Below are 24944 nucleotides of genomic sequence, written 5' to 3'. Positions count from 1 at the left end.
CAAAAATCATGCAAAGAAAATCATGTAAAATCATGATCTTTACTTAGGCACTTGCAGGTGAAATGACAAGATATCTGGAATTGTATTAAAATAGATCAAGGTGAAAAAGACTGACAAAAACATTAACTGTTAAAACCTGGGGCTGTATATATAAAAGATATTAGTTTCTCTATGAGTATATTTCACATTTTCCTCAATAATTCTTTTTAAAACTCAATTTAAAATTCAAGCCACAAATAAATGCTTTTTAAAAATTTCTTAGTTTATTATACAAATAGTGCTGTAACATCATGAATAATCCCAAATCATTCTATATACTTCAAAAGATACAAAACCAGGCTGGGCACGGTGGCGCATGCCTATAATCCCAACACTTTGGGAGGCCGAGGTGGGCAGATCACCTGAGGTCGGGAGTTCGAAACCAGCCTGACCAACATGGAGAAACCCCATCTCTACTAAAAATACAAAATTAGCTGGCTGTGGTGGCGCATGCCTGTAATCCCAGCTACTGGGGAGGCTGAGGCAGGAGAATCGCTTGAACTCAGGAGGAGGAAGCTGCAGTGAGCCGAGATTGTGCCATTGCACTCCAGCCTGGGCAACAAGAGCAAAACTCTGTCTCAAAAAAAAAAACAAAAAAGACACAAAACCAGCAACTCTTTTCCAGGAGCATCCCATTTAGTTAAGGAAGAAAAGAAAAAAATCTTCCCTACATTCAGCCAGTTTCTTATCTCAACTGTCCTTCAGAGTCAAATTTCTTAAAAAAATAAGCAACTCTGCCAGGCACAGTGGCTCACGCCTGTAATCCCAGCATTCTGGGAGGTTGAGGTGGGCGGATCACAAGGTCAAGGAATCGAGACCATCCTGGCCAACATGGTGAAACCCCACCTCTATTAAAAATAAAATAATCAGCCCAGTGTGGTGGCACACGCCTGTAGTCCCAGCTGCTCAGGAGGCTGAGGCAGGAGAATGGCTTGAACCCGGGAGGCGGAGGTTGCAGTGAGCTGAGATCACGCCACTGCACTCCAGCCTGGTAACGGAGCAAGACTCCAACTCAAAGAAAAAAATAAATAAATAAGCAACTCTATCTCTCCCCACTTCATCCTTCTCAGCCCTCGATCCTCTGTGATCTGGCTCACGTTCCTGCTGCCTTACTAAGGATGCTTTAGTAAGGGTACCAATAAGCTTCCAACAGGCAACTCCAAATGACTATTTTCAGTATACAACTTACTTGGGGTCTACTTAGCATCTTCAGTTATTGAACTCCCTCCTTTAACTCACTTCCAAAATACTACTCTCTCCTCCTTCCTTCTCTATTTCTTTGTTGGCTCTTCTTCCTCTGTCTTCTCCTCAAGTATTTCTACTTCCTGTCACTCCTTCTAGTTCTCTCTTCTGTTTCCACAATACTTGTTCTACCAACTACTCCTTTCACTTCACTCACAGTAATACTGATGATTCCCAAGTATATATCTATCATCATGAGTCCCTCTCACATATCTGATCTTTAATTCTTCTTTTTAACTCATTTGATACCTTCTAAAAGTCTCTCATAATTCAGATAGTCCTTCAAGTCAGAAACCTGGGAGTCGTTCTCAAATTATCTTTCTCACTCACCCACTGTCCCATCTCCAAATTTTTATATAATCTTCAGATTTCATGGATTCTACTTTAACAATTTTTTATAGTTGATGTGTCTCCATTTTAGCAGCTACTATGTTATCATTTCTCATCTTAAACTATTACAATCTTTCTGCCTGTGTTTACAGATTTTTCCAGTCCACCCCCAACACTGAGGTCAGGAGATCTTTCTAAAAATGTATTTCATACTCTATCTTGCTTAAAACTTTCAAGTGCTTAACAACTAAATGCAGTATATATTTCCAGAATGGATCTTGAACCAGGGAAAAAAAATGCTACAAAGATCATTATTAGGACATCTGAATATAGACTATATCAGATAATAAAATATCAATGTCACATTTCTTTAATTTGGTAATGTACTATAATTATATAAGGAAATGTCCTTGCTCTTAGGAAATATACACAGAGGTAGTCAGGGACAAACTAGCAAATGATTTAGGGGAAAAAATGATACCTATAGAGATAGCAAACACAATAAAGCAAACATAGCAAAACTTTTCAATTGGTGAATCTGGGTTAAGGGTATACAAGATTCTTGCAACTCCTCTGTTAGTTTGAGATCATGTTAGATAAAATTTTTTTGGCTGGGCATGGTGACTCATGCCTATAATCACGGCACTTTGAGAGGCTACAGCAGGAGGACTGCTTGAGCCCAGGAGTTCCAGACCAGCCCTGGCAACAGGGCAAGACCCTGTTTCTCTAAAAACTAAAAAATTTATCTGTGTGGACTGGAGTATATCTGTATTCCCAGCACTCGGGAGGCTGAAGTGGGAGGATCACTCGTGCCCAGAAGGTTGACACTGCAGTGAGCCATGACTGTGCCACTGCACTCCAGCCTGGTCGACAGAGCAAGACCCTGTCTCAAAAAAAAAAAAAATTTAAACTTCCCATATTCCCTGTTACATGTAAGATAAAAGTTTGAACTCCTTGGTTAGGCTCTCTGTGATCTGACTCTTGCCCCCTCTACCATTATCGGTCATCAATTGAGAGGAGGACCACAACCAACATCCTACTCTCCACACACAAAGATTACAAATTTCTTAACACACCAAACTGCTTTGTTCCATGTCAAACATGTTTTCTCTACGTCCTGCAACTTGTCTAACAAGCACCTTCTTATTTCATGCTATCCAAGCCTCACCTCCTCTTACTCTGCCCTCCTTTCTACTTTCACGTTCCAGACGAAAATAACCACTCTGGGCCGCGGTGGCTCATGCCACCCAGCACTTTCGGAGGCCGAGGCAGGCGGATCACGAAGTCAAGAGATCGAGACCATCCTGGCCAATATGGTGAAACCCCGTCTCTATTGAAAATACAAAAATTAGCTGGGTGTGGTGGCGAGCGCCTGTAATCCCAGCTACTCGGGAGGCTGAGGCAGGAGAATTGCTTGAACCCAGGAGGTGGAGGCTGCAGTGGGCTGAGATGGTGCCACGGCACTCCAGCCTGGCAACAGAGCAAAAATCCGTCTCAAAAAAAAAATATCTCAAATACTCGGCCGGGTACATTGGCTCATGCCTGTAATCCCAGCACTTTGGGAGGCCGAGGCAGTGGAATACTTGAGGTCAGGAGTTCAAGACCAGTCTGACCAATATGGTGAAACCCCGCATCTACTAAAAATGCAAAAAAATTAGCCAGGCATGGTAGCATGCGCTTGTAGTCCCAGCAACTCGGGAGGTTGAGACAGGAGAACTGCTTGACCCCGGGAGGCGGAGGCTGCAGTGAGCTGAGATCACACCACTGCACTCCAGCCTAGTCAACAAAGTGGGACTCTGCGAAAAAAAAAAAAAAAGAAAAAGAAAAAAAAAAAATCTCACTACTCCCAAATTACGTACTTTTAAAAATGTTTTTATTCTTTCCATGTCCCTAATACAGCTTTTCACCAACTTTCCTGAAGTATGAAAAGAAACACATATTTTTCACTAAGAGGTCAACCTATTTTCAATCTCTTATGTCATTTAAAGATTCTACATGATGATGAACACAAGTTCTAATAAAATTTTATCTGTTTCTCATTATTCATAAATATCATCTATTTATCCAATTGTATCTAAATGCTATTTTATTGCAAATATCCCATTCACCAACTTGAAAAAGAGAAAAACAAAACAAGCATCATTAAAAACGAAGCAAAAAAGTAGCAAAAGAGATAATTCCAGTATTACCTATACATACTCAGTTACCTAAAAAAAATGAACTGGCTCAGATTGTTGACAAAAAAATCCAAGGCCCATTCATTAAAGCAAATAAATAACTCATATAACTTCCAAAACTCTCACTCATGACCTATTTTCCTTTACTTGTGACCCAAATTTAGTTACTTGAGTATCTTAGACACTAGCAAAATAGAAAGGTAAGATAAGCTTCTGGAGAGATTGTAACGGCAGACAGCAAAGGAACAAAACACACACAAAAAAGTCTATAGGCTGGGCACGGTGGCTCACGCCTGTAATCCCAGCACTTTGGGAAGCTGAGATGGGTGGATCACGAGGTCAGGAGATCGAGACCATCCTGGCTAACATGGTGAAACCCCGTCTATACTAAAAATACAAAAAATTAGCTGGGTATGGTGGCGGGCACCTGTAGTCCCAGCTACTTGGGAGGCTGAGGCAGGAGAATGGTGTGAAGCCGGGAGGTGGAGCTTGCAGTGAGCCAAGATCACGCCACTGCACTCCAGCCTGGGCAACAGAGCGAGACTCCATCTCAAAAAAAAAAAAAAAGTCTATATAGAATCTTAACATAGTCTGCTGGAACAATTTTTTTCTAAAGAAAATACATCAAATTGAGTAATATTAAATGACAGGAAAAAGAGTAAACATTATAGAAATTTTCTTTAAAAATTAAAAACGATTTCAACTTTAAAATGAATGGATATTGACAGTTCAGGGAGCACATCTGTTTCTTCAAAACAGGCAGAGTAGGAAAAACATGTTGCTAATTTTAAAAAAATCATATAAATCAGTTTTTTGATCATTATTAAACTATTCATAAAATTAACATATTACAACCATTCATACAAATGTTTACTACAGATACTCCTGAATCCAAGCAGTATTAACATTTAAATTTATTTTAGGAATGATGAAAAAATTATTCCAACATTTAAGAGACAGCCATTTTTGCCGGGCCCAGTGGCTCACACTTGTAATCCCAGCACTTTAGGAGACCCTAAAGTGGTCAGAGGTGGGCAGATCACCTGAGGTCAGGAGTTCAAGACCAGCCTGACCAACATGGAGAAATCCCATCTCTACTAAATATACAAAATTAGCTCGGTGTGGTGGCGCATGCCTGTAATCCCAGCTACTGGGGAGGCTGAGGCAGGAGAACTGCTTGAAACCAGGAGGCGGAGGTTGCGGAGAGCCAAGATCACACCATTGCACTCCAGCCTGGGCAAGAAGAGCGAAACTCCATCTCAAAAACAAACAAAAAAAAAGAACACCACTTTTCATTTTACTGAATTACCTTTCCTGTTTAAGAGCATATTCCAACATTTTGATCCTCCTCACAAGATCCTTCTTCAAATTTTCTTGGCCCTTCCTTTCTCCCTGTAGGAAGGCAATCTGGGCCTGAGTAGGGGAAAGACAGATAAAATTCAGTTTAGACCAAAAAAAAAAAAAAAAAAAATTATTTTAACTCAGTAAAGAACCTTTGGAAGTTAGAACAATTAGATGCAAAAATACTTCCTTCACCTATTTCTCACAAAGTATGTACAAATATAAAAATGCACTGACTGCAAGGGGGAAAAAGGATTTAAGTTAAATAGGGCTGTGGGGACATCCAAATGCATTTTACTTCAGGCTAGGGATTTTACAACACACAGTCCATATCATTAAAGAGTCTACAATCTAAAACAACTAATACTGCTGGGCGCAGTGGCTCACACCTGTAATCCCAGCACTTTGGGAGGCTGAGGCAGGCGGATCACTTGAGGTCAAGAGTTCAAGACCAGCCTGGCCAACATGGTGAAATTCCGTCTCTACTAAAAATACAAAAATTAGCCAGGCCTGGTGGCACCTGTAATCCCAGCTACTTGGGAGGCTGAGGCAGGAGAACTGCTTGAACCCGGGAGGCGGGGGTTGCAGTGAGCCAAGATCATGCCACTACACTCCATTCTGGGTAAGAGTGAGACTCCATCTCAAAAAATAAAATAAAACAACTAATATTAATGCAAACAAATGCAAGGTGTACAGTACAGTTGGCTAATGTGTTTGTCTTTTTGCCATCAACAGGATTTCTTTTTTATAAAGCAAAAAGGGTTAAAGTAAAACTAGTTCTTATAATCCCCTTGCACAAGCTTCATCATATATTTAAATTTTATGACAGATTCCTTAAATGACTTTATTTTGGACCTCCCCAACAAACAATAAATTGCTCCCTTTTCTCAATCCCCACCCTTTTCCTCACTCACCTTGGAATGTAATCCAAAGAAAAAAGAAAGTGAAAGTTGGGAAAAGGAAAATCAGAGACAACGGCCTTCTGCCCCCACCCCAAGGAATTACTAAAACCCTGTATTTGAACATGAAACAAACTGTAAACAACTTTTAAAGTCAGTAAAACAGAGGGGCTAAGAGTAGCTCTCCAGAATATTAAAAGAACATTTACAATTGAAATACTATCTTTCCAATAAGAAACTGAAACTATGTCACAAACACTAATTTGTTAAAGTGACTCATAATACCTCTTAAAAGTCATAAGGGCCTCAAAACTAGCTATATATTTCACTATTCTCACATGTACCACCACCCCCTGTCTATTATACTGACCCACTAAGACAGGTAACAATGTTATTTATGTATCTACAGTGCTTTCCATTAAGTAAGCAAGAACTTTACATTTAAGGATGACCTTGCCACATCCGTAAGGAATTGTGAGGATTGTCCAACTCAGGTTTAGCAAGTGAGCCACTAAACTTAAATCTCATTCAAACTTAGTTTACATTTATCTTACTGAAATAAAAGTGGTCTGAAAACAATTCAATTGTTTTCAGAGGAGAAGCATCAAATATCCACAATACTCTTCTGAAATTACACATTCTGCAATGGGATAATTATGTTACCTAACCAGAACTGTAATGATACATGCATTTAAAACTGATAAAAATGAAAGTCTTGTCAAAAGGAAATGACAGCCCAACTTGTCAGGCCAAACATGCTTTGGCATAGAACTTTATATGCTCTTTAAAATGACTTTAATAAAAGTAATAAGCTAATCAATGCAATCAAACATTGAAAGTAATAACAATATCAATTATCAATTTTGTCCTCTCGATACTCCTTGGCTAGTTTTGTATTTCTGTACCCTCATTGGTCCTGGATGATTCTGAAACTTCAGCCTATAATACTCTAAAGTCCTTACTGTATATGTTCAACTTCGAGCATAAGAGAAATTACAATTAAAAGTATAATCAGAGGCTGGGCACAGTGGCTCAGCCCTGTAATCACAGCACTTTGGGAGGCCGAGGCAGGAGGATAACTTGAGCTCAGGAGTTTGAGCCTAGCTTGTGCAAAATAGCAAGACCACGTCCCTACAAATAATTTTAAAAATCAGCCAGGCACGGTGGCATGTGTCTTTGGTCTCAGCTACTTGAGAGGCTGAGGCAGGAGGATCACCTGAGCCCAGGAGGCCAAGGCTGCAGTGAGCAGTCTTGAGGGTGCAGTAATCACACCACCACCCTCCAACATGGGTGACAGAGTGAGACCTTGTCTCAAAATAAAAAAAAAGTGGGGGGGACAGGGTAATCAGGGCCAGGCATGGTAGCTAATGCCTGTAATCCCAGAACTTTGGGAGACTGAGGTGAGAGGACTGCTTGAGGCTAGGAGTTTGAGATCATCCTGGCCAACATACCAAGACATCTCATAAAAAAATTAAAAATATAAAAAATAAACTACAATCAGATTTCTCCTTTTCCAGCAAACGGATAAAGTTCAGTAATTTAATAATGTGGTAGAAAACAGACATTTATATACTAGCTGTGATGGTATAAACCAGTTCCACTTTATAGAGACAACTGGCAATATCTGTCAAGTTTGTAAATGCATATACCCTTTAACTCAGCAATTTTAGAATGTTATCCTTCAAATATATATTTGCACATATGTGAAATTACATAATACATGACTGATAAAACACAGACAAGAATATGTATACAACCCAAATGACCATCTAAAGGGGACCGGTTAAATAAATTATGACTATAATTGAAAGAAAATTAGGACCTGAACTAAGACCTTTGAGAAAAGAGTAAAAGAGTATGAGAATAATGTCAATCTTTTACCTTTTTTTCTCTACGAAACTTATAAACAAAAAGTCTTAAAACACATTCCTACATAAAAAAACGAATTCCTTCTGTAAAACAACCTCAGTCGAAAACACAGTAATTGGTATAAATTCTTACCCTTTAACAATAAAGATTAAAATCCAGCTAAAACTTCTCCAGATACGGCAGTATATTGCTCTTTGAATTGAGTTCACTGAAAAGGGCGGGCGAGGGTGAGAGACATAAAAGACAAAAACAGTGAAAGGAAGGAAAAAAGGTAAAAAAAAAAAAAAAAAAAAAAAAAAGAGGAAAATAGGTCGGACACAGTGGCTCACACCTGTAATCCCAGAACTTTGGGAGGGTGAGGCAGGGGGATCACCTGAGGTCAGGAGTTCAAGACCAGCCTGGTCAACATGGTGAAACCCTGTCTCCACTAAACATACAAAAATTAGCCAGGCATGGTGGTAGGCACCTGTATTCCCAGCTACTCGGAAGGCTGTGACAGAAGAATCGCTCAAACCCAGGAGGCAGAGGTTGCAGTGAGCAGAGATCGCACCACTGTACTCCAGCCTGGGTGACACAGTGAGACTCCATCTTAAAAAAAAAAAAAGTGTTATGAATCAAATATATTTTAAAAATTACAAATCATCATACTGCCATTTATCTGTACAACTAAACCTAATGATAACAGCATATATTTCTGGAGAAGAAAACTTTGGAATTATCTTTAAGGAAAATGAATGTTGAACTTCCATGATACTTTATACATGTTTTTCACAGTATAGAAAATCACATATTCACTTCCTAACCATATAAACAAAAAAGATACAAATAATAGTAGGTAGACATTTTACTATTTAAGTCTGCATGACAAAAAGAAAATTTATTTTTATATTATTTTCAATTCTAATTTGTCAAAAGGATATATGTAAATAGGAATATAAATCTTCTATATCTAACCAGGTTTATCTGCATATATAATGTATAATAAACAATCAAAATATTTAAAATGTACCACTTAATTTATTAAAGCCCCTCCCTCCTTTTTTTGTTTTGAGACGGAGTCTCTGTTGCCCAGGCTGGAGTGCAGTGGCGTGATCTTGGCTCACTGCAACTTCAGCCTTCCGGGGTCGAAGTAATTCTCCTGCCTTAGCCTCCTGAGTAGCTGGGATTACAGGCATGCACCACCATGCCCAGCTAATTTTTGTATTTTTAGTAGAGACAGGGTTTTACCATGTTGGTCAGGCTGTTCTCAAACTCCTGACCTCGTGATCCACCCACCTGGGCCTCCCAAAGTGCTGGGATTATAGGCGCAAGTCACCGTGCCCAGTCTTATTGAAGCCATTTTAAACTAAATTTAAAAGGGCTAGGATTCAAAATTGAAATCACCGAGAAGTATATTCAAAATGAAAAATACACAAAATTCTTGGGTTGGACACTTTTCAGTAGCTTTTCAGTTACTTGTTACTTGCTATGGAACATAAAGAGCATTCACTTTTACAAAAATCTAAAATAAAATATTATAAAACTTGATTAAGGTTCTCATCTTTCGATCTGAACACAAACTTTAAAGTAAAAGAGGAAATATATAAGTAAAAGTCAATTATATGGTTACAGTGTACAATGAAGTTTCAATAATCTGCTTTATGTCTTAATGCCTTTTATAAACTATAACTATTCCCTCTGAAAAGCTCTGGATTATATTATGCTCTTAAATCTAGGCTGCTAGTTTTCTCTGGCACATAATCACTGCCTCTAGCCCTCTCCTCTCTCTTAAAGACAGTGTCATTATCAGGCTGGGCATGGTGGCTCATGCCTGCAATCCCAGCACTTTGGGAGACCAAGGCAGGTGGATCACCTGAGGTCAGGAGTTTGAGACCAGCCTGACCAGTATGATGAAACCCCATCTCTACTAAAAATACAAAAATTAGCCAGGCATGGTGGCGTGCGCCTGTAGTCCCAGCTACTCAGGAGGCCATGACAGGAGAATCGCTTGAACCTGGGAGGTGGAAGTTGCAGTGAGCCAAGATCATGCCACTGCACTCCAGACTGGGTGACAGAGACTCCATCTCGAAAAAAAAAAAAAGGGTCATTATCATTTGGTGACATCAAGCTTTACCATCAGAATCACCCAGATGATTTGTTAAGACATAATTTTTTTAGGTTCTACCCTCAGAGTTGCTCATTCAGTAGGTCTGGAGTGGGGCCCAAGAATTTCCATTTCTAATAAGTACCCAGGTGATAATGCTGCTGATCTGGGACCACACTTGGAGAACCACGGACTTAAACCATTTGTAACACAGTTAGAAGGCCAAAAACAAAAAACAAAGCAAAACAAAACAAAACACAAACCAGGAAACAGTCTGTTGAGGAGCAAGGAACAGAACAGTCCCAGAAGTCAGGCGTGGTGGCTCACGCCTGTAATCCTAGCACTTCGAGAGACCGAGGCGGGCGGATCACTTGAGATCAGGAGTTCGAAACCAGCCTGGCCAACATGGTAAAACCCCCGTCTCTACTAAAAATATTAAAAAATTAGCCAGGTGTGGTGGCAAGCGTCTGTAATTCCAGCTACTCGGGAGGCTGAGGCAGGAGAACTGCTTGAACCTGAGAGGTAGAGGTTGTGATGAGCTGAGATCATGCCACTGCACTCCAGCCTGAGCGACAGAGCAAAACTCTCTCGGAAAAAAAAAAAAAGAAGAAGCAAAGAACAGTCCCAGAACCCTACCTCTTTTTTTTCCCAAAGTGTTGGCATTACAGGTGTCAGCTACCACGTCCAGCCCCAGAGCCCTACCTTTTTACTTCACAGAAGTAGAGTCTTACACAGGCCTTCAAATTGACAGACGAGTACATACTAGCTTTTTGATTCTCTTCCAAATTCCTTATTTATGACTATACTTTTAGCAGTCTCCTGATAAAATAAAATCTACCAATATATTTCAGTTCAATCACGTTTGGGAAATACCTACTTCCCATCAAGGTCTAAACTGTTGTAAAGGAGAATATAGGAAAAACAAATAAAACCAAGTTTCTACCCACAAGGCGCTTCCAATCTAGTTAGGGTACAAGACCAGTACACATATGTTCACAAAAACAGCTAAGAAAAGATAGTGCAGTATTGGCCGGGCGCGGTGGCTCAAGCCTGTAATCCCAGCACTTTGGGAGGCCGAGACGGGCGGATCATGAGGTCAGGAGATCGAGACCATCCTGGCTAACACGGTGAAACCCCGTCTCTACTAAAAATACAAGAAAATTAGCCGGGCGAGGTGGCGGGCACCTGTAGTCCCAGCTACTCGGGAGGCTGAGGCAGGAGAATGGCGTGAACCCGGGGGAGTGGAGCTTGCAGTGAGCCGAGATCGCGCCACTGCACTCCAGCCTGGGGCACAGAGCAAGACTCCGCGTCAAAAAAAAAAAAAAAAAGAAAAGAAAAGATAGTGCGGTATTAATAAATGAGGATTCAAGTAATACAGTCAAATATTCGTATTTGTTCATTTAACAATATTAACTAAACACCTACTTTGTGCCAGGCACAGTTATTGGCACTGGGACTAAACTAGTGACAAAACAAAACAGAGCTAACAATCCAGTGGTTGAAACATATGCTGCCCAAGATGTATGTGTACCAGCAGCATATGTTATATTTACTTAGAACTAGAAACACAGCTGCAGGCAAAAGCAGTCAATATAAAAATAAATACAAAAAGTAACTGGATGCCTATTTAACTCTGGAGTCAAGTAGAGAACCGATGTTCAACTTAAAAATTGCCCCAGCACTTTGGGAGGCCGAGACGGGTGGATCACGAGGTCAGGAGATCAAGAGACGATCCCGGCTAACACGGTGAAACCCCGTCTCTACTAAAAAATACAAAAAAATAGCCGGGCGAGGTGGCGGGCGCCTGTAGTCCCAGCTACTCGGGAGGCTGAGGCAGGAGAATGGCGTAAACCCGGGAGGCGGAGCTTGCAGTGAGCTGAGATCCGGCCACTGCATTCCAGCCTGGGTGACAGAGCAAGACTCCGTCTCAAAAAAAAAAAAAAATTGCTTGCTTGCTTATTCATGTATTTGTTTGTTTATTTAGACAGGGTCTCACTCTGTTGCCCAGGCTGGAGTGCAATCATAGCTCACCACAGGCTCAAAATCCTGAACTCAAGCAATTCTCCCGCCTCAGCCTCCCAAGTAGCTGGGACTATAGGCGCACACCACCACATGCAGCTAATTTTAATTTTTTTGGTAAAGACAGGGTCTTCCTATGTTGCCAGGCTGTTGCCTAGCCTCAAGCAATCCTCTCACCTTGGCCTCCCAAAGTGCTGGAACTACATGCAAGAGCCACTGCACCAGGCCTATTCTAATCTGGTATTTATGCTATAGCTAGTTTTACCTTTTTTTTTTTTTTTTTTTTTTTTGTGAGACAGAGTCTCGCTCTGTCATCCAGGCTGGAGAACAGTGGCGCAATCTCAGCTCACTGCAACCTCTGCCTCCCGGGTTCAAGCAATTCTACTATGTCAGCCTCCAAAGTAGCTGGGATTACAGGCGCCTGCCACTGTGTCTGGCTAATTTTTGTATTTTTAGTAGAGACAGGGTTTCACCATGCTGGCCAGGCTGGTCTCGAACTTCTGACCTCAGGTGACCTGCCCGCCTCAGCCTCCCAAAGTGCTGGGATTACAGGCGTGAGCCACTATACCTGGCCAAGTTTTACATTTTAACAAACTAGTGAGTCTCCTGAAATTTTCCTAATAAATAAAATACTGTACCATTTTATTTATCTCGTTACATTTCAAAAAAAGATAAGATGTGAACTGATGGATTATATTGAAAATAAAGATACATTTCATTTTATGTTTTTTAGAGATGAGGGTCTCTCTCTGCTGCCAGGTTAGAAGTGCAGTGCCATGATTATAGTTCACTACAGCCTTGAACTCCTGGGCTCAAGTGATCCTTCTAGATAACATTTTACCTCTGAAATGCTATAGGAGATAGTGGTATGTTCTTTCAAAAGCAATCTCTCCATCCCTAAATGTAAGACTACAAATATAGATTTTCGTGTACAGAAAACCCTCAATTGCCCAAATTCTCATTTAAAGCACTAAATTAATTACACCCACATTGTCACCTTATGGCAGCATATAAATAAATATACATCAGTAGGTTTTTTGAGATCCCAAAGGCTACCTCAGAACTCGAATCAGTCAGTTAAATTCTCTCAGCACATCTTCCTATCTTTCAACTCTATAAATGTTCCTTATGTTTGCTCAAAGGGCTAGAAATTCCATTTTTTTAAAATTTACACACACACACACACACACATATGCAGTTAGCCCTTCATATCCATGTGTTCTACATCTGCAGATTCAATCAACCATCTATCAAAAACATTCAATAAATACAATAGAAAATTTTAAAAATATATAGTATAACAGCATTTACATTAGGTATTATAAATAATCTAGAGATGATTTAAAGTATATGGGAGGGTGTGCATAGTTTATATGCATATACTATGCCACCTTATATAAGAAAATTGGAACTTGAGTATCCACAGTTTTTTGTATTGGGTAGGGGAGTTTCTGGAACCAATCCCCTACAGACATCGAAGGATAACTGTATATGTACATATACACATATGTAGAAGAAAAGAGAGAATAAGATATCAATCAAGGGAGGAATTCTGCATATTTACAGTATGAGACAGTATGACATTCCTAGATTTAACATTCATGCTTACCACTGTTTTAAGAGCTACCCAGAAGATACTTTGTTAAGGCAATGGAGAAGCTAGAGGCCCAATCTAGAGGTTAAAAGCATGAGTCTAGCCTAACACCAAGCATTTGTCTTTGGAAGTTTTTTTGAGACAGGGTTGGAGAGCAATGGCACAATCACAGCTCACTGTAGTCTTGACCTCCTGGGCTCAGGCGATTCTCCTGCTTCAGCCTCTTGAGGAGCAGGGCCCACCGGTGTGTGCCGCCATGCCCAGCCAAGCATTTGTATTAAAGTTAAAAGGCAATGACTCTAAACAGTTTAAGAAAAAAAACTAGGCCGGGCACGGTGGCTCTCAACCTTGTAATTTTAGCACTTTGGGAGGCCGAGGCAGGAGGATCATGAAGTCAGGAGATCGAGACCATCCTAGCTAACACAGTGAAACCCCGTCTCTACTAAAAAAACAAAAAAAATAGCTGGGTGTGGTGGTGGGCACTTATAGTCCCAGCTACTTGGGAGGTTGAGGCAAGAGAATGGCGAGAACCTGGGAGGCGGAGCTTGCAGTGAGCAGAGATCACACCACTGCACTCCAGCCTGGGTGACAGAGCAAAACTCTGTCTCAAAAAAGAAAAAAACCTAAATCTATTGATGTAAAATGCCCTCTGCCCCCACAAAGAAAGAAAAATGTAAGGACTAAGAAAATAGCAGCTCTTCACGAGAAAAAGAACAGAAATGTTCTATACCCCACCACCAAAAATCACTGAACTAATTTAGCAAATGCTCCAACCTGAGCAAAAAGGATTCAAGTGAAATAAAACTTTCATTAAAGTTGAAAAGGATTTTAATTTACTTGTAGAATATGCATACATGTAAGAAACAAAACATATGACTCTCAATGGAAATATAATTCAGATAAAGAATTCCACAAAAAATTATCTTAATCTTAAAATCTGAGGATTTACAGAGCTCTCAGAACGTATTACTTGCAAATGATAAGTCTTCTATAATGTATGATTTTGTTTATGGTTAGCTCCAAAGGAGTTTTAAACATGTTTTAAACCAACATGATTATCCGTTGGTAGGTATATGATCTCTAAAGAAGTATTCTTCAACAGGGAACACTTCTAATATTTAAAGCATTCAGTCTTTATGTATAAATTATGAATCCATAAATCTTAAGGAACTACATAAAGCCCAAACTCTTCCCAATGGAATGAGGCTATCGACAATCTGTTCCCTCTATCTAGCTTTGTCTTCCACATCCCTACTCACACACATCCTATGCTCCAATCAAAGTAGACAATTAGGCTGGGTCCGGTGGCTCACGCCTGTAATCCCAGCACTTTGAGAAGCCTAGATGGATGGATCATTTGAGCTCAGGAGTTTGAGTCCAGCCATGGGCAACATGGTGAAACCCTGTCTCTACTAAAAAATACAAAAATTAGCCAGGTATGGTGGCTCAAGACTGTAACCCCAGCTACTCAGGAGGCTGAGGCACAAGAATCATTTGAACTTAGGAGGCAGAGGCTGCAGTGAACTGAGACTACACCACTGCACTCTAGCCTGGGCAACAGAGGGGAGGATGGTGGGCAAAGGGAGGAACGAAACTCATAATTTTATATTTTTAAAAAAGTAAGTAGACAATTAGTCTTCAGCTACTACCTGAACTTTCCCAGCTCCATGCCTTGGCTTATGCTCTTCTCTCTCCTACCTCTCCAAATGTCCTTTAATGTTCGGATTCTACCAATGTCCAAGTCTGAGCCTACATACACTACAGTAATCCCTTCTCTGAATTCCAAGAGCATTTCTTATTTTGTTTAAAAACAAAACAAAAAAACCTCTGTATGTACATATTATTTTAACACTTTATGGGACTTATATTAATGTTCAGCAAAAAGGCAAGAAAGTAAACACTTTGGTATACTTAATATGTATCACGAACTCTACTAAACACCTTCTATAATTAATCTCATTTAATTAGGACTATTACATAATTATTGTCTTGTTCTCTTTTAATTTTCAAAATGTTCTTAATTTATCTCATCCCAAACCAGGCAGAAGCCTTCATTCATGCATTCAACATAAAATAACTAAGTGCCTACTAAGTGCTTCCCACTTGTATTGAGGACACACAAAAAGGGGATTTTTGCATTCTACTAGATTATAAATCTGCTGAGGATAATAGCTACATAAAAATATACTCAACTATTCCATCCCAAAGTGCCTAGCAATACTGTGGTTATTCAATGTTGATTTAAAAGATAAAAGTTCAACCGCAGTAAATGGAAAAAAACAGATAAGAACATACAAAGTAGAAATATAAACAATAATTACCATAAACTGGAAAGTTTGTTTTTCCTTAAGCTTTGAAAATTTTAATTATCAGTTCTTTTGCCCATACAAAGGTGGCTATGAAATGTGAATCAGAGCTCCTATTAATAAAATAAAATAAATAAAAAATGTTGGTATTAACATGTAAATAATAAATTTATAAATATTATAAATGTTAAGTATTTAGACAAAAGCAAAGTGACAAATGCAGGTAGGAAATACCATGAAAACAATTTCTCTAAAAAAAACTTACGATGCCTAATCCCTAGAATAAAGACATTTAAGCCTTTCTTGCTTCATATTTACACAAAAATCTTCCTGCTTCCTTATGTTCCTATTTCTTCTCTGAAAAGAGTGTAAGTAACCAGTTGTCCAAGACACCGCTCTCGAACAGTAATAGTGTGCTGTCTTTAGTATATGAAGATGTAATTACTGTAGTAACCTAAGCTTTTGGATTGGATTCTGTTTTGGTTTTATTTTCTTCTACCACTACAATAAATGACACATAATCTTTCACTCTAACGATAAATGGTGCATAATTTTAAGACAATTATGTGGGATTAAGAGAGAAATTCATGCTCATGCAACACAATTTATATTCTGTGAAGTATTAACAATGACCAAGTAAATGAACACGTAATCTGATTTAACACCATCTTATTAATTGATATTACAAACATAGATCACAATTTTGTAATATATTGAACAGGACTTAACAGAAAACTACACATATGTAAGTGATTAATAATCTTTCAATACGATGATGAAGCCAACAGAAAACTACAAAAACTGTATTTGAGAAAGATGGAAAGTGGTAATAGAAGAATATACATGTTCTCCAACTTCTAAATTGAGAAAATCTTATGAGTCAGCAAGTTAACGTTTAATTTGATTATTTTTGATGTTACCAGCCCCAGAAATAGCATTCTGAAACAGATTATAGGCTTTCTTCTTCCTGTATGTTGATACATCAACTATCACAAACCACCTTTCATTTTGTTGCTAAATTTTCAGAATAAAGTGTGTGTGTGTGTGTGTGTGTGTTAAAATTATCGTTCCAAAATAACCTATGCTCTTCCGTATTCAGGTTTAAAATATGGTTCATGATGGCAGAATTGTCCAGGTCAATATAGTAAAATACTCTGACCAAGACAGTAGGACCCAGACACAAGCTGGGGAAGAGAAAAATAAGCTCAGTTAAAAAGAAAAAGAGGGGCCAGGCGCGGTGGCTCAAGCCTGTAATCCCAGCACTTTGGGAGGCCGAGACGGGCGGATCACGAGGTCAGGAGATCGAGACCATCCTGGCTAACCTGATGAAAACCCGTCTCTACTAAAAAATACAAAAAAAAAACTAGCCGGGTGAGGTGGCGGGCACCTGTAGTCCCAGCTACTCGGGAGGCTGAGGCAGGAGAATGGCGTAAACCCGGGAGGCAGAGCTTGCAGTGAGCTGAGATCCGGCCACTGCACTCCAGCCTGGGCGACAGAGCGAGACTCCGTCTCAAAAAAAAAAAAAAAAAAAAAAAAAAAAAAAAGAAAGAAAAAAAGAAAAAGAAAAAGAGGGCCGGAACGGTGGCTCACGCCTGCAATCCCAGCACTTTGGGAGGCCAGGATGGGCGGATCACCTGAGGTCGGGAGTTCGAGACCAGCCTGACCAACATGGAGAAACCCCGTCTCTACTAAAAAATACAAAATTAGCCGGGCGTGGTGGCACATGCCTGTAATGCCAGCTATTCGGGAGGCTGAGGCAGGAGAATCACATGAACCCGGGAAGCGGAGGTTGCAGTGAGCCAAGATCATGCCACTGTACCCCAGCCTGGGCAACAAGAGCGAGACGGACGGACGGACGGACGGACGGACGGAAGGAAGGAAGGGAAAAAGAGGTCAGGCATAATGGCTCAAGCCTGTAATCTTATCACTTTGGGAGGTCAAGGCAGGAAGATGGCTTGAGTCCAGGAGTTCAAGACTAGCCTGGGCAACACACTGGGACTCCATGTCTATAAAAAACTAAGTAAGTTAGTGGAGCATGCTGGTGCACACTTGTAGTCCCAGCTACTTGGCAGGGAGGCTGAAGTGGGAGGATCACTTGAGCCAGAGAGGTTGAGGCTACAGTGAGTCATGTTTGTACAACTGCACTTCAACCTGGGCTACAGAGCGAAACCTTGCCTTAAAAAAGAAAGAAAAGAAAAAGAAAAAAAAGAAAAGAAGAGAAGGAAGGAAGAAAGAAAAGGAAAAGAAACTTGCTGCATAGACATGACCATATTCATTTGAAAGCAAGTTAATAAATATGTATCCTGAAAAGGTAGTTTAGAAAAGAAACTTACAGGCTATGAGAGTGGTTATAAAACATTCTCTTAACAGTTAGCAGGAGGAAGAAAAAGTATATTCTTTAAAATGATTTCATTACTAGTAAATAGTTCTATAAGAAAAAGTAGAATGAAAAAGGCAAAGAAATATGAAACTAAGTCAATGAAAAACAAATAGGCTATGATCACACGTCTAAAGGCCATGAACACGGCAATGAGTATCTTAAAGAATCTAAAAAGTGAATTTTGAATTTTAAAGTATTTTAAGAGATTAATTTTATAAAAACAGTGTTATGCAGAAGGAACATATTTAGTATAATCAAAAGTTTAAGAAAGTGGCTGGGCATGGTAGCTCACACTAGTAATATCAGCATTCTGGGAGGCCGAGGCGGGCGGATCACCTGAGGTCAGGAGTTCAAGACCAGCCTGGTTGACATGGCGAAACACCACCTCTACTAAAAGCACAAAAATTAGCCAAGTGTGGTGATGCACACCTGTAATCCCAGCTGCTTGGTAGGCTGAGGCACGAGAATTGCTTGAATCTGGGAGGCAGAGGTTGCAGTGAGCCAAGATCATGTCACTGCATTCCAGCCTGGGCAATAGAGCAAGACTCTGTCTCAATTTAAAAAAAAAAAAAAAAAGTTTAAGAAATTAAGGAAAGCTGAGTGTAAGGAACCCTTTTCAAGGGTAGTACTAGTACAGCTCAAATCTGGTTTGAATTCCAGCTTTGTCACTTACTGGGTAATTAAGTAGCAGGTTTAAGCCCATCTGGTGTTTGCTATTTGCATGTATTTTCATAAATAAAAGTGGTCTGTAATGTTTTTACGGTGTTGTCAAACTTCAAAGTTATTAAAACTATTAATATCCTGTTTAATGTTTAAGAATAAATAATTATTTGATATCTTTTAACTATTGTCCTATCACTGACTTTTAGGACTCTTACTGACAATTCTATGACTGTTCATGTAATCATCCTTTATCTCTTACTTAGCAAGTTCTCTATTAGACATAATATATGTCTGCTGAATGAAATTTAATTACAGATATCTTTGAACATTTATTAATTTAAATTACATTTGTACTTGCAAGAAACATTTAAACAATGCTTTATTTTTCTAAAATAAAAGGAAACCAATAGCACAAACCTTCATTTTCTAACTGTGTCAAGTTGTTTTGTTTTTTGTTTTATTTTGTTTTGTTTTGTTTTGAGACTGAGTCTTGCTCTGTCACCAGGCTGGAGTGCAGTGGTGCGAGCTCAGCTCACTGCAACCTCCAACTTGCTGGTTCAAGTGATTCTCCTGCCTCAGCCTCCCCAGTAGCTGGGATTACAGGCACATGCCCCTACACCCGGCTAATTTTTTTTTTTGTATTTTTAGTAGAGACAAGGTTTCACCATGTTGGCCAGGATGCTTTCGATCTCCTGACCTCGTGATCCCCCCGCCTCAGCCTCTCAAAGTGCTGGGATTGTAGGCGTGAGCCACCGCGTCTGGCCTGTTTTTTGTTTTAATCAAAGTACTGCATAGGGGACACTGTACTGACATTCTTTTTCCGAAGCCACTCAGGGATCTCCTGTTGCTTTTACAGACCAATTACCTAATATATCATACACCATACCTTATCTCAGATACATTAATTAGAAGTGATGATAACATCTAGCTTTCCCACTGTGGCTCACAAAGCACTTTTATATACCTATCTTATTCGCATTATGGATCTTAATTCTTCACAGCAGTAACATGAGGTAGGAATCAAAAATAGATTCAAAAAAGGCATTCAGCAAAATTCAGCATCTATTGTTTCTTATTTTTTATTTTTATTTTTTGGCAGTGACAGGGCCTCAGTATGCTGCCCAGACTGGTCTCAAACTCCTGAGTTCAAGCAATCCTCCCACCTCAGTCTCCCAAAGTGCTAGGATTACAGGCATGAGCCACCATGCCCAGCCAGCCAGCAACTAGTCTTTTCAAAGTTAATTTTGCCACTTAACAGTGGAAACAGTTTCTGACACAAAATCACTGTTCTGTAAGCATTTGCTGAACAGAAGTAAATAAAATAGGTTTCAAAAAATGATTCAAAATAGTGTAACAACTAAAAGTATATTAAATCAGAAGTAATATAATACTAGGGAAAGATCATGATACAGTATTTATTAGGACAAAAAGGAATGATTCTGAAAAGAACTTGAATCCATTCATATTCTAACCAACATACTGTAATAAAATCCATTTATTCATTTATTGAGTACCTACTATGTACCAAAACTTTGTTTAAGCGTTTGGGTCATATTTCCACCACAGACATAGTCCAATTTTTCATTGAACTTATAATCTACATAAAACACTGATAGGTTAATTTTTAAAGTACTTTTTGCATTCTTGTAGAAATAGTATAACCCTTTCTGATTACTGAAGAAATGAAGATTATAATCAGAGTTAAGATATATGTAGTAAACATATTCAAATGAGGCATTTTATATAAGATGTACTTCAAAGGAAAATAGAAAAATATAAGAGAAATAATTTTAAAAAGGTTACCTTCTTAAAAGGTGAATACTAGTCAATATTAATAAACAAAATAACCAGATTCTACTCAGAAACAAATGGCAGGAGACTGATGAAGAACCATGAGAATATACAGAGATGAATCATCACACGGAAAACTGCAGAGTCTAATTAGTAATAAAAAATACAAATTATCACAGTTGAAAATATTAATAGTTGGTGAAGCTGAGTAAAAAGTTTACTGTATTCCTCTTGAAACTTTTCTGTAAATTTGAAAACGTTTTTGTCTTAAAAAAAGTAAATTAGGCTGGGCACAATGGCCCACGCCTGTAATTCCAGAACTTTGGGAGGCCAAGGCAGGTGGATTGCTGGAGATCAAGAGTTTGAGGCCTGCCTGGAACACCATGGCCAAACCTCTTCTCTACAAAAAATACAAAAATTAGCTGAACATGGTAGCACATGCCTGTAGTCCCAGCTACTTAGGGAGGCTGAGGTGGGAGGATGACCTGAGCCCAGGGAGGCTGAGGCTGCAGTGAGCAGTTGAGCCTGCCACTGCACTCCAACCTCAGCAACAGAGGTGAGACTCTGTCTCAAAACAAAACAAAACAAAACAAAACAAAGAAAGTAAATTAAAAAGATAAAACCCAATGTTCACAGGCAGATGAATTACAGATATTAGATGAATTACATATAAAGATTTATATATTCTTGGTGGCAATGCAAATTAGTTCAATCTCTTCTGCAAAAGGGGACTACAAAGCTATGTGCAGACTCTATTATTTGGTCATTTTGCCTTGGAAAATACACCCAAGAACACCAGCAGCCTCTTTCTCCACATCCCTCTTCACCCCATAAAAAAGTAATGCTCAAAGCTGTTAAATGGCATGCTCTATTTTAGCTTCTATTTTTATCATCTGAATTATTTCCCTTGAATTTGCCTTTCAATGCATCTCTCAACATGAACAGAATCATGGTGCAAAATTTTATAACTTATTTTCTTATGTAAATTATTATTATTATTTTTTGAGATGGAGTCTCATTCTTGTCACCCAGTGAGCCAAGATCACGCCACTGCACTCCAGCCTGGGCAACAAGAGCAAAACGCTATCTCAAAAAAACAAACAAAAAACTCATATTTAAAACAAATATATAACACTAACAGACAGTTGAAAATATAGATGCTAGAGTAAATTTTTATTAAGTTGTTTTTGTCTTAATATACAAAAGCAATGCAGATATAACGAAAAAAGGTTATAAAGAAGGAAAGACTGATATCTAAGATCACACATTGTTGATTTAACCATCAAGGTGGACACTCCTTACAGGCAGGAGGAAATATATGGCTGCAGTTCCAAGAGTTTTCAGGATATTTGGTAATCTCATATAAACAATTAAAGTTTTTGTGCATACAAACAAAATAATGTGTAAGATAATAAGACAAAGAATATTTTAAAGATTAAATCCATTACATAAGCCAATGTCTGTTATTTTAAGTAATGTTCCTAGTATAAACACAAATCCCAATGACTTTATTTAACTTACAAGTATAGACTTATCTTTAATAAAATTATCATTGTTTTCTGCTAAAACTATAACACTAACCTGAAAAATTGCCAAAAATAAATTGTAGAACAAAAAAAGAAAACTGTTCCCACTTGTAAATATACATAGCAGAGGACTTCAATAAATGGACAGAAAAACATTCCATGTTCCTTAGATGGAATTCAAAGGATAGAAACAAGCAGTTCAGAGAGGAAACCCAAAAGGCTAACACACTATGGAAGAGATGTTTAAATTCAGTCATAATCAGAGAAATGCAAATTAATATAAGTAGGAGATACAACTTTAAACGTATCAGACTAGCAAGAAGTAGAATGCTAGATAATGCCAAGTGTTAGCAGCAATATGGGATCACATACTGAAATGGGAACATAGACCAGAGCAGTCATTCTGGAAAGCAATGTGCCGTACTTAGTCAAATCAAGTGTATACACAGCCAACAAACCAGCAATTCCAATATTTAGTAATATGTCAAAGAAAATCTCAAACGGTTAAAAGTAATGGATTTAATATATATGAAACACCACAGCTGGATCTTTTAAAAAAGAGAGGAAAATGGTACAATTTGATTTTTATAAATAAAAAACGTGCAGAAAAACAATAATATTTCATAAAGATACTTTTTTTTAAAAAAGGGAAATAAATATGAGAGGAATGGAGATAAAAATGGATAAGTAAATTAAACAGAAGGACCATGTCCAGACCAAACAATGTCTAACTAGGAGAACTTAATTCTGTGTACCTGAGTTCAAAATAACATTATCAAAAATACATAATGACTTTATATTTAAGAATGCAGAGACCAGGCATGGTGGCTCACGCCTGTAATCCCAGCACTTTGGGAGGCCAAGGCAGGCAGATCATGAGGTCAGGAGTTTAAGATCAGCCTGGCTAACATAATGAAACCCCATCTCTACTAAAAATACAAAAAATTAGCTGGGTGTGGTGGCATGCGCCTGTAATCCCAGCTACTCAGGAGGTTGAGGCAGGAGAATTGCTTGAGGCAAGAGAATTACTTGAACTGGGAGGCAGAGGTTGCAGTGAGCCAAGATCGCACCACCACACTCCAGCCCGGGTGACAGTGCAAGACTCTGTCTTAAAAAAAAAAAAAAAAAAAAAAAGAATGCAGAAGTAAAAATCCTAAATAAAATATTAACAAAGCAAATACAGCAGTATATCAAAAGAAAAATACTGCAGAACCAACTTTATTTCATTAGTTGATTAAATGAGAAAAAACACACATTATCTTAGATGCGAAAAATCAATTCACAAAATTCAACATCTATTAGTGTTAACATCTCTCAGAAAACTAGAAACATTTTTAACATGCCACATAGTAATTCCTAGAAAACAATAAATACTACACTTTTACACACTTTTCATGTACCTTTAAAATAAACTTTTTTTTTTAAGGAAAAACCCTGTAGCATGACCATCATGATACAAAGCTCTAGAGTTAATAGCCAGTACTATTAAAAGAGAGGTATAAATACCGGAAAATACTAGAAAAAGAGAGGTATAAATACCGGAAATATTTCCAGTTCATTTTTTTCTACCTAAAACATCCAAACGTGAGAAAGAAAAAAAAAGAGAGGAAGAATGAAGTATTTCTGCAAGGTGACCAAATGACTTTGCACACAGAAGCAGCTTTCCCATGTGTTGGAAATAACCAGTTAGAGACAAAATGGAAAAAAGATCCCACTCACACTAGTAATAAAACTTATAAATTCTTTACTTTATTCCTAGGTATTTAAGTATAGGATGTCTCTCTACTTAAGGAATTAAGAAAAATCCTGTTTGAGAAGACTTGAAATGTAAACATCCCAATTATTACCAAAGTAAACGCAAGTTCAGTAAAGATCCCACGTGTGTGTGTGTATACACAAAATCTGATATACACTAAATTGTTAATAGAATTTATCTCTAAACAGTAGGTTTGTAAAAAGGAATGGAGAGAGGCTGGGGTACTTTCCACTTTATATGTTTCTGTGCATCCTGTGTTTTTGTATATACATGTATTCTTATTTTCAATAAATCATTTCTTCTAATGTAAAATTTAGAAAGCTTCTAAAAATCTAAATTTAACTCAATTCCAAATAAGAACTAAAACTGTTTTTTTTGTAAAAAAGTTGATAGTTTCTAGTCAATGATCCATGTTCCAAATCTTTCCCTAATTTACATTATACCAAACTTACAAAAACTTTTTTTTTTTTTTTTGAGACGGATTCTAGCTCTGTCACCCAGGCTAGAGTGCAGTGGCACAATTTTGGCTCACTGCAACCTCTGCCTCCCAGGTTCAAGCGATTCTCCTGCCTCAGCCTCCAGAGTAGCTCGGACTACAGGTGCATGCCACCACATCCGGCCAATTTTTTTGTATTTTTAGTAGAGACAGGGTTTCACCATGTTAGCCAGGAAGGTCTCCATCTCCCGAATTCGTGATCCGCCCGCCTGGGCCTCCCAAAGTGCTGGGATTACAGGCGTGAGTCACCACGCCCGGCCACAAAAACATTTTTTAAAAAGTCAATGTAAATAAATTCCTTAACTAGGAAGGATAAGTTTTAGTAAAACAAACCTTTACTAATAACTACCTGAATTTCAACTATCAATATTCACTTCCTGCTAAAAATATACAAAATTAAATTGAAATGTCAGTTTTTATTCAAACAGTCTGA

General features: G+C 38.6%; 1 protein-coding gene across 2 annotated transcripts in view; it reads right to left on the bottom strand.

Moving 5' to 3' along the window:
• STRN (striatin) overlaps positions 1–24944 on the bottom strand; it is a 122695-nt gene that overhangs the window by 77704 nt on the left and 20047 nt on the right. For both annotated transcript variants that reach the window (XM_015112104.3, XM_077959727.1), the window contains one exon: positions 5098–5201. In XM_015112104.3, the coding sequence (XP_014967590.1) occupies positions 5098–5201 (104 nt within the window). The remainder of the gene's footprint in view (positions 1–5097; positions 5202–24944) is intronic.

This window comes from Macaca mulatta, chromosome 13, assembly GCF_049350105.2.
Source record: "Macaca mulatta isolate MMU2019108-1 chromosome 13, T2T-MMU8v2.0, whole genome shotgun sequence".
NCBI classification, from domain to species: Eukaryota; Metazoa; Chordata; class Mammalia; order Primates; family Cercopithecidae; genus Macaca; species Macaca mulatta.
Note: the sequence above shows the minus strand (reverse complement) of the source record. Positions and strands in the feature narration are given on the sequence as shown.